The 13,941-nt window shown below is 52.8% G+C and overlaps 4 protein-coding genes across 4 annotated transcripts; 3 read left to right on the top strand and 1 right to left on the bottom strand.

The window, feature by feature from the left end:
- Positions 1–1,119: 1,119 nt before the first annotated feature.
- On the bottom strand, positions 1,120–3,402 carry N656DRAFT_778459 (RNI-like protein). Its single transcript, XM_064815014.1, has 4 exons — positions 3,318–3,402; positions 3,213–3,251; positions 3,122–3,149; positions 1,120–3,061 (listed from the first exon to the last, which is right to left on the bottom strand). Coding segments are annotated over exons 1-4 (1,842 nt in total). The 5' UTR covers positions 3,320–3,402; the 3' UTR covers positions 1,120–1,288.
- Positions 3,403–3,764: 362 nt separating this feature from the next.
- On the top strand, positions 3,765–7,806 carry N656DRAFT_836519 (uncharacterized protein). The gene is made up of 3 exons (XM_064818781.1): positions 3,765–4,197; positions 4,350–7,122; positions 7,240–7,806. The coding sequence occupies exons 1-3, from the start codon at positions 4,158–4,160 to the stop codon at positions 7,448–7,450; spliced, it is 3,024 nt and encodes a 1,007-aa protein (XP_064671223.1). The 5' UTR covers positions 3,765–4,157; the 3' UTR covers positions 7,451–7,806.
- A 618-nt stretch (positions 7,807–8,424) lies between these two features.
- Positions 8,425–11,298, top strand: N656DRAFT_635511 (DUF1793-domain-containing protein). The gene is made up of 3 exons (XM_064810383.1): positions 8,425–8,710; positions 8,769–10,822; positions 10,882–11,298. The coding sequence occupies exons 1-3, from the start codon at positions 8,549–8,551 to the stop codon at positions 10,916–10,918; spliced, it is 2,253 nt and encodes a 750-aa protein (XP_064671222.1). The 5' UTR covers positions 8,425–8,548; the 3' UTR covers positions 10,919–11,298.
- A 512-nt stretch (positions 11,299–11,810) lies between these two features.
- N656DRAFT_789099 (uncharacterized protein) lies at positions 11,811–13,676 on the top strand (the record flags this gene model as incomplete). The annotated part of the gene is made up of 1 exon (XM_064816751.1): positions 11,811–13,676. The coding sequence occupies one exon, from the start codon at positions 11,811–11,813 to the stop codon at positions 13,674–13,676; it is 1,866 nt and encodes a 621-aa protein (XP_064671221.1).
- Positions 13,677–13,941: the final 265 nt, after the last annotated feature.

The following is a 13,941-nucleotide window of genomic DNA, read 5'->3' as shown; positions in this document are numbered from 1 at the left end:
TAGGAAGCTAGAGGGCTAGGGAGGGTAGTTAGTTACTTATATAAGCTCCCTTGAAATCGTATATATTTTGATTTTTATTATAGATTTAAGCTTTTTAGCCCTCGAGGGCTAGGAAGCTAGAGAGCTAGAGGCACTATTACATAACTTAGATTCATTATTGTAAATATATATACTATCATGTAGTTTGCTTTTCTACCCTACAAAAATAGATGGGGAGAAGAGCGTGCGCCATGCACTGAGCTACAGGTAGGACCCACCGCTCCCCGATTAGCAGAAATGGTCTCCCCGTTTAGCAGTTTCGGTTCATCTCCACTTGTTCCTGAACCTCACCGACTCCCCAGCTCCCCACACTTCCCCCCCTTCTCCCCTTTCGGCAGTGGATTGACCCAACAGTGAAGTGACTCCGCCACCCCCGGATTCGGGATTCTGTGGCTTCTTGGGGATCCAAATGCCTGGCATAGCGTTGATTGCTGTTCGTAGCTCGCCGTTTTACTGGCGCTTCGAGCTGACAAGTGGAAAGTGTGTTCGTAGGGGGGGGAATTGAGGAGGCGTCTGCTATCCGTACACACCGAGTCAATCGCTCTGGTGGTTAGCTAGCTAGGTAAAGGACCGTGGCGTCTATAACTAGGGAAACGATGCTCTAAACTCTCTCAGCCATCGGAGATACTACACGGCCGTTGGTCGTCGGTCCGTCCTGTTGTTGAGTGCTGTTGGGAGAGCACCGGGGGCGAGCCGCATGCTCCTGAACTCGGACACGTGCGTGTCAAGGAGAGGTTGATACAGACAGACAACGCAGCAGATTCTAGTGTAGAACGAAGGATTCTTCGGTGCTCGGCAACGGCTAGACCTAGATGGTAATCAAGCAATGCCCCGACTTTGCGATCCGTGAAGCCGTTTGCCGAGATATGTACTTCGTGGAACGGTCCCCGGTTGAACCGGTCTCCCGCTGTTGACTTAAGTGAGTTGGGTAGAAAATTCGAACAGTTATGTCGCCGGAAACGAGCTCATCATGACAACGCACCTCTAGACGTGGTGGGACCGGCAGTGTTCGAGTACTATTCCAGCCTCATAATCTAGGAACTGTCCCGCTGAATGGTGACATGACTTATTCACCGTGACAGCGAAGCTACTTATCTTGATTCGGTGTGCATTAACCACTTTACCCTTACAATAACGCCTTTTAAATACCGTACATGAGCCACCGAGCTCGACGCCAATGTGCCGCGACCATCACAAGCCGGGATGCGATATGAGCGACACCACAGTTTAATAACCTCTCACACCTCAATCAGTCATCGTAATCTCCATCAAGCACCATTCCCTTCGCGTTCGGCACTCCAACCAGGATCTTGCCTCTCGGCACCCTCACGTCTCTAACTTTCATGCACCCAAATACAATCAGCTCCCTCAAATTCGGGCAACTGCGGAACACGCTGCCCACTATGAAGTCGGACACCTCCTCGCAAAAGCTAATCTCTACCTTGTTCATTGCGTCATAGACCTTTTCGGGGCCAAAAACCTCCTCAAACGCGACAGCCTCAATGTGCCGGCATCCATGGACATTGAGATGACGCAGCGTCTTACCCGAGTGCGCCATCAACGCGCGAAAGCCATTGGAGCACAAGCCGATGCCATCTGGGTTTTCGCGCGGCTGTGCGGAATCCAACTGGCGGCACTTTTGCAGATCCAAAAACACCAGACCCGGGTTGGCCCAACCGGTAAAGAGCCGAGCAAAGCCGGCGTCGGTCATCTCTTCGCTGTCGGTTATGCGTAGCTTCTTGAGAGAGCGGCAGTGCATGTGTATCGCGTCTAGCACCGTGTTGTCTGCTTCTTGCACGCGGGTGAGCGAGAGGGTTTCAAGGTTGGCACCGATCTTGCTGAGGAGATCGACGTATATGTCTGAGTGGATGTTGTTGCGCAGGTCGAGGCTGAGGTGCCGGAGCGAGTCAAGCTGGGCGAGGGCTGTGATGCCCACGCCCGTGACCTGCTGATTGTGGGATACCTTGAGCCGACTCAGCGAGGGACATGCGGACTTGAGCACGGAGAGAACGTCATCCCCAAAGTGCTTGTCGGTCCAGTATACACGGAGCGACCGCAGAGTGCCGCCCTTCTGATGGAGAAACTCCTTCCACTTAGATTCTGACAGGAGATTCGCACCGTGCAGGTAAAATTCTTCCAGCTCAATGTTCCGCGAAAGGAGGTAGTCCATCACCTCGTCCTTGAAGTGGATGCCATTACGGATCTTGAGCTTCTTCAAACCTGGGACTGTCTGAAAGACCCGGATAAAATCGTCAGTGGTGAGCTTTGAGCCATCGTAGATATAAACTTCCTCGGCTGCTGGCTGCAAAAAGAGGTTGAGTGTTCGCGAGTTTAGCAGGCGATACCTCGAGAGCTTCCGTGCGATCTTGTCAATTACCGGCGTGGGAAGATCCCCAAGGTCCTCGGCAAGATCGATATTTTTGGCAAGGGTTTCAATACAGAGGGTCATCAGGCTTTTCGCGCCGAGTGAGTAGGTCCCATCCAGAATACTGCTTTGGAGTTGCCGGCGTCTGGCGCCGGAGCCCCCAGCGACCTTCTTCGCCTTTTTCTTTGCCGCGGGATCGTCTTTGTCCAGATCCTTGCCGCATGGGCTACAAAGCAAACCTCCATCAGGTCCACTGCGCGTATACGGTGTAACGGTGAACCGCTTGCTGCAGATGGCACAGTTCTCCATCTGACCAGGGAGTGGCGCGGCTCGCTCTCGGAATATGGCTCGGGCAAGGTCATCCTCATCGTCGGAGTCGGCGAGCCCGCGCTTACGCTTCTGAAACTTCTTGCTGGCCTTGATCTTCTGAATAGCTTTCTTCTCGGTCCTCCGCGCTTCCTCCTGAGAATTGGTCTCTGCCGCGCGGCGTCCTCGGGTTGATTGCGCAGGGCCGGCAGAAACGTCTGAAGTCGACGCTGGGGAAGCTACCGCAGTCTCATTATTGCTCTGGTTGCTTGTATCGTTCTGATTATTCTGGGCAGCCCTTCTCCTAGCGTCTGCGTCCAGACGGATTTGGTACGCGGAGATGTTGTGCGACTAAATAGTAGGTTAGCATTCCGGAGCACGAGGATAAATTGCAAGTCCGCTATAGCCTACCTGCAGAAAATCGGTCAGGGCTGATTGTCTGCATTGCAATGAAAAAAGTCAGTCACAATCTTTGCTTCAAGTTATCTTCACTTTGACTGACGGGCCCATAATCCGGCGTTGCGGCCGATTCTGTCGGGACCTAATTTTTTTGTCAGTAAGTGTGGTCCAAGCAGAGTCCGGACTCCGGAGTGCAGAAAAAAAGTACATTGTGGCGTGCTTGTACTTAACAATCGCCAGTGAGGAGGATCTTATATCCTGGAGGGCGCTGGAGGTGACCGGTCACTAGTAAGGAGGTGTCTGGAGAATTGAGAGCGGAATTGCCAACGAGAAGTTGAGTGGGAAGACACGCTTGGACGCGCGGAGGGGCAATTCAATTTAACTCGCTCGCGCCAAAACACGTGACCCTATTTGAGTCTTTTAGCTTTTTTCAAGGAAAGCGCAGAGCTGAGTCTCCCACCCCGCTTCTGCCTGCCGGGTTGCATCAGAAAAGGCAGGGGTAGGCCAGTCGGTACGTACGGTACTGTGTAATTTCAGGTTGCCTACTCCGTACACGTAAGGTACATACTCCATATGTAAGCCCAGCAAATGAGTTGGTCCGCAAGTCATGTGCCCTCGCGTTTCCTCAAAACGCGACCCCCCTCTCGCACTGAAACCCACGACCTGAAGTTCCAGGAGGTGGCAATAACCACCAGTCAACCGGTGAATTTCGAATTCATCTCCCATTCGTTCTAACCGTTCTAACCGTTCTAACCGTTGACCATTTCTCAGCTGCGGAGTTCCATACTTTTTCGAAAATCAGAGAAGCCGAACGTGTCACTTCTTTCTTCTGTGCACAGTTTCGGGCTTGCAGCCTGACATGCATCAGGCCTGCTCGAGCGCTCGACATAATTGACAACTTCTTCTTTGTCGGCCATCTGTTGACCACCATTGTCCACGACAAATTTCCCTCACTAGGTACCTCAGTTCTTCTACGGCTTTGCCGTGGTTTGATTCACTCAAACATAACACGGGTGATTTACACCGCCTCTCAGGTTATTGCCCAGCCATGGTGAGAACCAGAAAATCGGCGGCAGCCGAACTTGAAGGTAAGTTGAGAACTTAACTTTTTTTGAACTGTTTTGCTCTTTTCTTTCGTCATGGCACCCGATCGTGGACTCAGGCAGGAGCATGCTGGTGTCCTCCCCTATTCATCGAAACTCAACACCAGTCAATGGGATTTGGCACTAATCGACTTCAGGCCCACTTTCGCGATTTGTCACCGTCGCATCAGAGGAGCAGCGTAGCAAAGCCATGACTTCAAGTTCCGACTCATCAACTGTGCCAACGCCTTCAGGTCATTCTTCGGGGAGCGAATACACGACACCCCTCACTAGCAATGTCGGGACACCCGCTTCGGTTGAAGACAGACAGCGAAGGCCAGCCAAGCGGCTCAACAGAATCGAGGTCCATCTGCCCGCTGCAAAGGCATCCTCCAACAGGGCACTTCGCAGCGGAAAGTTTTCCATGAATTCCAAGCGCAAGAGGGATGTTGTCGACGACAGCGAAGATGATGGTTTCTCCGACAACTCGCCGGATGCAAAACTTGCACGAAGGCTGCAGGATGAAGAAGACGAAGCGGCAGCACAAATATTGTCGGTGTCAAAGCCTACTATCGGGCTTCGCAGGAGCTTGCGAGGCCTTGCAGACCCACTTGTTACGAGTCCTGCATCATTGTCGAAAGCTGAGCACGATGGAACTGATTCGGCTGCTTCGACTCTGCGCGGCTCAAGCGGCAAGGCAACGGCACTTGGCTCCCGCTCTAGCGCGGGTTTTCGCAGAAAGCAGATTATGATCGTTAAAGATTCGGAGGATGAGGATAGTGGCGCCGAGCAAGTCGACAAGGAGAGCGATAGTGACGCCGAGGGAGTCGACGAGGAGAGCGATAGTGACGCCTCATCGTTCAGGCCCTTGAGCAAACGACGGCCAGGCGCTGCCGCGGCAAGCCGGCGCCCAATCCGCTTGAAGGAACCTACAGCGGCACCAACACCTGCTCCCGGGGAGTATCCTGACGGTTTTTTATTCTTAGAGAATCCCGGCGGAAACTCAGAATCTCTGGACGATTTCGACTTCGATAGTTTTCTCGCTGCGCACTCTGGGGAAGAGAGTGACGGTTTCACTTTCCCCCTCAACATCGATGATGACGACGATGACCACCCCGGCGCACCCGGTACTCTTGACCAAGCTATCCGTACGGCGACGATGTCCCGCCGCGCCTATCGGGCATATCGTAGCGGACGCCGTCTCAAGAGAGATAGGGGTCGCCTTGAGCTACACCACCCTGAGCTCACGACTATGTGGAAAGACCTTGAGAACATGCCGGTTCTGAAAGCTGGCAAGGCAGAGCAGCCCAATTCTATTTCTCGCCAGCTCAAGCCATTCCAGCTCGAGGGCCTTGCTTGGATGAAAGCGATGGAAAACACAGAGTGGAAGGGTGGGCTTCTCGGTGATGAGATGGGTCTCGGGAAAACTATCCAAGCCGTTTCTCTCATCATGTCGGATTTCCCTGCCAGAAAACCCTCCCTTGTCCTCGTTCCTCCGGTTGCTTTGATGCAGTGGATGACTGAGATTGACTCATATACGGACGGGAGATTGAAGACTCTCGTTTTCCACGGAACGAACGCCAAGTCGAAGAACCTCACCGTCAAGGAACTCAAGGGGTACAACGTGATCATCATGTCGTACAACAGCCTGGAGTCGATGTACCGCAAGCAGGAGAAGGGCTTCAAGCGCAAGGATGGCGTGTTCAAGGAAAAGTCCATCATCCATCAAACTGAGTTTCATCGCGTCATCCTCGATGAAGCCCATTGTATCAAGACGCGAACGACCATGACGGCAAAAGCTTGCTTTGCCCTCAAAGTCACTTATCGCTGGTGTCTCTCAGGCACCCCGCTGCAGAATCGCATCGGCGAGTTTTTCTCGTTGGTTCGCTTCCTCAACATCCGCCCATTTGCCTGCTATCTCTGCAAGCATTGCCCGTGTTCCACGCTCGAGTGGCAAATGGATGACAATAATAACTGCACAGCCTGCGGGCACGGCGGAATGCGGCACGTGTCTGTCTTCAACCAGGAACTTCTTAATCCGATTCAGAAGTACGGAAACATGGGTCCGGGTCGCGAGGCTTTCCGGAAGCTACGCATCCTGACGGACCGGATCATGCTCCGCAGGCTGAAGAAGGACCACACCGACTCTATGGAGCTTCCGGTCAAAGAAATCAATGTTGAACGTCAGTTCTTTGGAGAGGAGGAGAACGATTTCGCGAACAGCATCATGACAAGCGGCCAGCGCAAGTTCGATACTTATGTCGCCAGTGGTGTTCTGCTCAACAACTACGCCAACATATTTGGTCTTATTATGCAGATGCGCCAGGTCGCGGACCACCCAGATTTGATTCTGAAGAAGAACAGCGAGGGTGGCCAGAACATTCTTGTCTGCAGCATTTGTGACGAGCCCGCCGAAGATGCGGTTCGATCTCGTTGCAAGCATGATTTCTGCCGTACCTGTGTCAAGAGCTATCTGAATTCATCGATGGAGCCAAACTGTCCGCGTTGTCATATCCCGCTGTCTATCGATCTCGAGCAACCCGAGATTGAGCAGGACGAGGCAATGGTCAAGAAGTCGTCAATCATTAACCGCATCAAGATGGAGAATTGGACCTCGTCATCCAAGATCGAACTCTTAGTCCACGAGTTGCACAAGCTGCGCTCTGACAAAGCTTCTCACAAGTCAATCATTTTCTCACAGTTCACCACAATGTTGCAGCTTATCGAGTGGCGACTGCGCCGAGCCGGCATCACCACCGTCATGCTTGACGGAAGCATGACTCCCGCTCAACGGCAGGCCTCAATTGAGCATTTCATGAAGAATGTCGATGTCGAGTGTTTCCTGGTCTCCTTGAAGGCCGGAGGTGTGGCTTTGAACCTTACCGAGGCATCCCATGTTTTCATTGTCGACCCTTGGTGGAATCCTGCAGCGTATGTCGCTCTCCAACCCGAAATAGTCTCCTTAGATCCCATCCTCCCCCCCCCTCTCTTCCACCGTTCTCGTGCGGTATTGCTCATTTTCGATGCTGACTTGGAGTGTTGAAACAGAGAGTGGCAGTCGGCCGACCGATGTCACCGGATTGGCCAGAGCCGCCCTTGTACGATCACGAGACTTTGCATTGAGGATTCTGTCGAGAGCCGCATGGTTCTCCTACAGGAAAAGAAGACCAACATGATAAACTCGACTATCAATTCCGATGATGCAGCTATGGACTCCCTCAGCCCTGAGGATCTCCAATTCCTGTTCCGCGGATCGTGATCAATATTCGGTAAGAAGGAGTTTTGGTACGAGGGGAACTTGCCAGCCATCCTCGCAGCCGTGCTGGGGTCATGTGAATTTGTTTGTATTGTGTACGACTGTATGGGTTTTCTTCCGCTCTAGGCGTTATATCCCAGAGCAGAGACGCAGTAGCAGCGTGTGTCAAGTCATTTGTGGCTGCATCAGGGCGCCGGGATGAGGCCATGAGAGACGGATGAGGGTATGAAGGAAGCACGAGTATAGATGGCGTTTAGAGAGCCAACCGGCTCAGCACCAACCGCTGTGACAGGGCCATAGAAATTACTTGTTGATTTAGCTACTTACCTTAGGTAATTAGAGATTTGCTCTTCTTACTGCCTCGAGGAACCGCAATCTCTTGACAGGTAAGCTAATTGCTCTTGCTATCCGAGCCCCCTTACAATGGAAGCCCGGCAGAAGTGATATTGCCTATGTGCTTGAGATATCTGTCCATTCGATGTAAGCCGGCGTAGGTAGGTGGTTATGAGCATTAGGTAAAAGTGCCTACTGGCTTGTACATGTTATGTACCTGAGGTACATACCAGGTATCCGTAGGTTCCATCCACTCAGTGGGGTTTGGATTGTCCAAGCAGACCCGGAGCTACAGCAGCTGCCAAGCATGAGCATGCGGGGTAGCGGGTCGCCTTAACACCCACAGCCCTGTAGCCCCGTTCCCCATGATCAGGGACGATTGGATCGCACCGGGGATCCCTGCCTGTCTCTGCAGGTCGCAGGAGCAAGCGACCCACGGAGGGGTTCGCCGTACACCCAGCATCCTGCTTTGAAATTTGAACTCCCAGTTGTCCTCCTTATTAGTGAAGGTTGGGCCATTGATCTGTTGTTCTCGTATTCTCAGCTTGCTTCAGTATTTTCTTTCACCCCCAGCATTGTGCATAGGTTCTATTGTCTCCGGTCAACATCACTTTCGCTTGGCTGGTTCAAGTCTTCCTTTAAAGGAACGGTTGAAGTGCTTTGTTTGTTTTGTCTCTTGACCAAACGGTTGCTCAGGCCATCCTGGGCAATGGTGTGCTGTTGATCCAGTCCTTCCTTGCTTTCTTGGCCGTTTTGGGTACTTTCAGCATGCGGTTCGATTTGCTGGCGCTGGCTACTCTGGCCGGCGCGTCGACGCTCACTCCGAACGCCCTCCCGCTGATCGTCCGAAATCCGTATCTGAGCACCTGGCTGTACCATGCTCGCAACGCTCCGTGGGAAAACTGGCCTATGTTCTGGACAGGCGCTCATGTAAGTCAGACAACCGGCGGGGGCACCCTCTGACAGCGCGCTAAACTTAGGTGTCAAGGTCGGCTTCTCCGTCATGGCATCCGTGCATAGCGCGGGCAAGGTCTATCCGTTGCTTGGGCGGCCCCAAGACTCACTTCCTTTCAACAGTCCCCGGTATAGGATTGCGTACCCGGAATACCTTGGTGCCACTTTTGATGCTTCGACAACGAATCTGACATACGACATCATTGGGCCGTGGGACAAGTCAGTTCGCCTAACGCTGTCGTTTCTGTCACCGATCACGCCTTCATCGACTTTCCGGCAGTCAATTCCCGCCGCCTATCTTACTGTCATTGCCGAGGGGTGTCTTGACGTTGACATATACACCGATGTCAATGGTGAGTGGGTCACTGGGAACAGGGGCAACTTGGTCAAATGGGAGCTGCACAGGGCCAATCGCTCCGAAAGCGCTTCAGCAACGCGTCTGCAAACGTGGAAGGTAGCGCGAGCTGGCGAGCAACTCTTTACTGAGTTTGGCGACCGTGCCGAATGGGGCACTTTGCACTTCACTGCTCCCGCCGATGTCCGACACCAGAGCGGAACATCTGCGTTAGTCCGTCAGCATTTTGCCGAGACTGGGTCTCTGAAAAATGAGGTCGACACCAAGTTCCGCCGGGTGATGGAGGATGAGCCGGTCTTTGCCTTTGCCAAGTCTTTCAAACTTTCTGACGACCACAAGACCGGCTGCCCTAGGCAGGAGGCAAGCGTTGGGTTCACGTTTGCTTTGATCCAGGATCCTGTGGTTCAATTCGCCTCAGCAAAGGGACTGATGCACATGAAGCCGCTCTGGAAATCGTACATTTCATCCGCGGACGAGCTGATTGCGTATCACTACGGCGACTTCGAGACCGCAGCATCCCTTGCCAGGAACTATTCTGACTCGCTGGCTCACGATGCATACAACTCGGGCTCGCTGGAGTACCAGGACATTGCAGCCCTCTCAGCCCGCCAGGTCCTCGGAGCTACGCAATTCTCGGGAACGCCAGACAACCCGATCCTCTTCCTGAAGGAGATCTCTTCCAACGGCAACTTCCAGACAGTAGACGTCATCTTCCCGGCCTTCCCATTCTTCCTCTACACCAACCCGCAGTGGCTGGCTTACCTGCTTGAACCCCTGCTCGAGCATCAGCTGAGCGGCCAATATCCGAATGACTATAGCATGCACGACCTAGGTGCGCACTTTCCCAACGCGACGGGCCACCCTGACGGAAACGACGAATATATGCCGGTTGAGGAATGCGGGAACATGCTTATTATGGGGCTGGCCCTGGCCAATGCTCTGAGGTATGATACCAAGCCTGCGACCTTGAAGGCTATTGCGGCAGAAGGTGCCGAGACGATTCCAACCTTTGGGTTGTGGAGGGAGTCGGTCGACAAGTACGGGATCGACCTCCCCAAGGACGTTGATGCGGCAGTAGGCTCCGCGGCAGCCAAGAAATGGCTCACACGCTCGTACAAGCTCTGGAAGCAATGGACTGGCTATCTTGTCAGGGAGTCACTCATTCCGGCCAACCAGCTGTGTACGGACGATTTTGCTGGCTGGCTAGCCAACCAGACCAACCTGGCACTCAAAGGCATCATCGGCATCAAAGCCATGAGCGAGATCGCCGACATTCTGGGCGAAATGGACGAAGCCAAGTCCTACCGAGACACTGCGGCCTCCTACATTGAAAAGTGGCAGGAGTACGGCATCTCCAGAGACCAAACCCATGCGAAGCTGGCTTACACGTGGTACGGCTCCTGGACGACCATCTACAACCTCTATGCCGACTCTTTGTTATGCTTCCACGTCCCGGATAAGCACGGAGCCATGTCAGATCACCCGCAAGAGCGCCAACAGCCTCTTCGGAGTCAGGCCGAGCATGCGCAAACTTTCATCCCCGACAGGGTCTACCAGATGCAGAGTGATTGGTACCATGCAGTGCTCCAGAAATATGGGCTGCCCCTGGACTCGAGACACCTGTATACCAAGAGCGACTGGGAGTTCTTTGCGGCAGCCGTGACGGGCAAGAAGACACGGACTGAGATTCTCACGTCGGTGGCGAAGTGGGTGAATGAGACGTCTGTTGGTAAGTCTGCGTGCGAAATCCTCCCAAAAAAAAAAACCATAACTGACCAATTGTGTGATCTAGACCGACCCTTTACCGACTTGTACGAGACCGAAGGTGACGGAGGATTTCCCCAGGGAATTTACTTCATGGCGAGACCGGTGGTGGGGGGTCACTTTGCGTTTTTGGCGCTGGAGAGGGCGTGCGGCGGCAAGGCTGTGGAAGCGCTGAGCTTCCTGGATGACAAGCCGCCTGCCGAGATCAACGTCGAGCAGATTTTGCTGGCGGATCTGGGGCGCGGGATGGACTCAGAGAGCAGTAAGTGGCAAGACCTTTAGGTAAGGTAGGTCAGGGGATTGTACATACATTACCTGGCAAGATACCTTTAGCGGACGCTCTACGTTGGAATAGTTAACTTGTATCCCAAGCAAGGCATTGCTCATGTGAGATTGAGAAAAGGGTGGTTCAAGAACTTCAATTGCGTCCTACCTCAGGAATGCGGGGTCGATGGCTAAAGTGGTGAAGGCATTAGGTTTGGCAAATGGCCAAACTCAGCCAAACTCTGTCTAGTTGGCGACGAAAAGATCCCACCATCCTCTTAAAGTCTCAATAGAAATAATCATTCGAGCAAGATAACTATTTCTACCTTGATAGGCCCTTCAAGCAGTTTCTTGCCACCTGATCATTTCACTTGCGGATACGTGCTGGGACCTCAAGATTTATTGTACGGTGGCACCCGTTTCCGGACCGCGGGTGGCGCGCTATGGTATTTCAACACCGACAACACCAAGGCAGAACACAACTTCAGTAACTCCCGTCCTTACTAATCTTTTCTTATTTCCACATCCACAATTTACTCAGTTTCTCATACCTTTCTATTTCAGATTTCCCCTGCTTCTTCTCCACCCATTCGAGCGCTTTCGGGTATCAGTTGGTTCCGGGCATCACCATTTGCAATCACAGTGCTCTTCCGCTACTGTCTCCGATGAGATACCAGAATGGCGCCACTCAGAATGACACCAGCTCCCGAGGATTTGGCGATCCTTAAGACCGCCTATGATGGTCTACGGGCGGCAAACGAGCAGCTGCGAACCGCAAACCTCAATATCTACCACTCGATGGGCATGAAGCTGCTGTACGTGCCAGGCTCCGATGAAAACCAGTCGCATCACAAGCTCATGGAGCAGCATAAAAGACGTGCCGCACTCAGCGACCAGGACGTGAAACGGGATTGGCGCCAGTGGTTGGATCGCAATAGAGATGTCCTTGACTCGGCCGAAGTTATTGACCAGGAACTGGACAGAGTCAACGCCAGCAAGGCCGAGCTTGAGAGTGTTCAAACCGCTCTCCGGGCCTGCATTAACCGGTTGTCGCGTCCGTACCTGCGAAACTTGACCATTTTGGACCTTCCAGACGAGATCCTCCTCGAGATCTTTGAGCACGTTGAGGGCCAGCACTATCCCTTCACGCAATACCAGTTCGACCCTATCTGGTATCCTCGCAGGGATATCCAAACCCTCCGCCTCGTCTGCAGGCGATTTTGCAGCATTAGCTCTCAGCTACTTGTTCGCGTCGTTTATGTGGACTTAAACCAGGAATCTCTGACTCGTCTGGAGGAAATCTCTCGCCATCCCACCATTTCGAAAGGAGTTCACGCCGTTAAAATCGTCCCTCATATGTACAACTCCTCGTTTACCGAGATCGAACACTTTGTTTCATACTACGCCGAAGAATTCGAGAATCAAATTGACTTGAACGAGAGGGCCAAAATATGGGAGTTGTCCAAAATTTCCGAGGATGTTGCATCAGACATGATCGCGAGGGGAAAGGAGTTGGTGGCTACGCTGCATCGCCTTTTGTCATGGGAGCCATGCGAAAACGAAGATCATTATCGGGCACTTCTCTTCGAAATTCACGAACGGTACCTCGTGCTCCTCGAAAGGCAGGATTCGCTTATACAAAGCGATGATTTCTACCGACTAGTGGGCTCTGCGATTGCGAGGATGCCGTGCGCCAAAAGCCTAATGTTTGACGATTCGGTTCATTCTTGGCATGCTCCAAGCTCACGTGCCCTGATGGTGCCTGGGGCCGATTTGTGGGAGAGGCTTAGTATCTGCATGCTCCAGCCCTTGACCGGCTATGAAGTGACCAGGGCTCATCTCGAGGCGCCTAATTATGGATGTATTATTCCTCTGATCGACTCTGTCCGGCGCGCAGGGGGGTTTCTTCGCCGGCTTATCATCAAGATACATTCCTTGGGTCGACCGATGGATCTGGTGCCAGCTCCGGATTTGCGACTTGATTTCTCGTCTGGGATGCAGCAACTGAGGAGATTCTCATTTGAGCATGAATTTCCCTGTGGCGACGAAGACAGCGATGATGACGAGGGCCAAGTTACCGATCTTCACGAATTCCTCTCTGCCTGTTTGGATACGTCAAGCTTACAATCGCTTGGCCTGGATCTGAGAGGCGGTGAGCATGAACGACACTTCCCGCTCTGTCTAAGGCAGATAATCAATCGGAAGCAATCTTTATACAAGCTAGATGACATCTTTCTCGGACAATGCGCTTTGGACTACGCTGATCTGATCGCATTCCTGAGACGGCTGCCGAAGTCGATGGACTATCTTAGCCTGTCCAACGTGCGCTTACTCAATGGCTCTTGGAGGGGAACGCTGGATGCGTTAAGGGAGAAGCGGCCTCGCTTTGCATCATTGAAAGCGCCGGCGGGCGCTGAATGTGAGGATATGTCGGGGGAAGAGTACAGTCGGCTATTCGAAGAGGAACAATTTGGCTACAGGACCAACGCCGAGGCGTATTTATTGAATCGATGGATCTCCAACCCCATGCTGGCAGACCCGCCTGAGCTCGAGGAATGAGACTTTGCCCAAGTCAACGCAATCCGATCCCCATCAGCTAGTTTTTAGTGGGAGTGTCGAGGCATGGAGGACATCATGATATCACTGCAGTATGGATACTCGGCATCGCACGAGTTCTGGCATCCGGATTCTCACCAAAATTCTGCGGTAATCGCTAGGTGGGCTGTATGTTATCTCAATGACTAGGAAGCGGCGCAATTTCCACCACATTTCAGTTCTGTGTAGACGGAGGAGAGTTTAGAGATGCTCTATAACTCGAGGATGA

The sequence above is a fragment of the Canariomyces notabilis genome (genome assembly GCF_033297395.1).
Source record: "Canariomyces notabilis strain CBS 508.74 unplaced genomic scaffold N656scaffold_8, whole genome shotgun sequence".
Lineage (NCBI taxonomy): Eukaryota > Fungi > Ascomycota > Sordariomycetes > Sordariales > Chaetomiaceae > Canariomyces > Canariomyces notabilis.
Note: the sequence above shows the minus strand (reverse complement) of the source record. Positions and strands in the feature narration are given on the sequence as shown.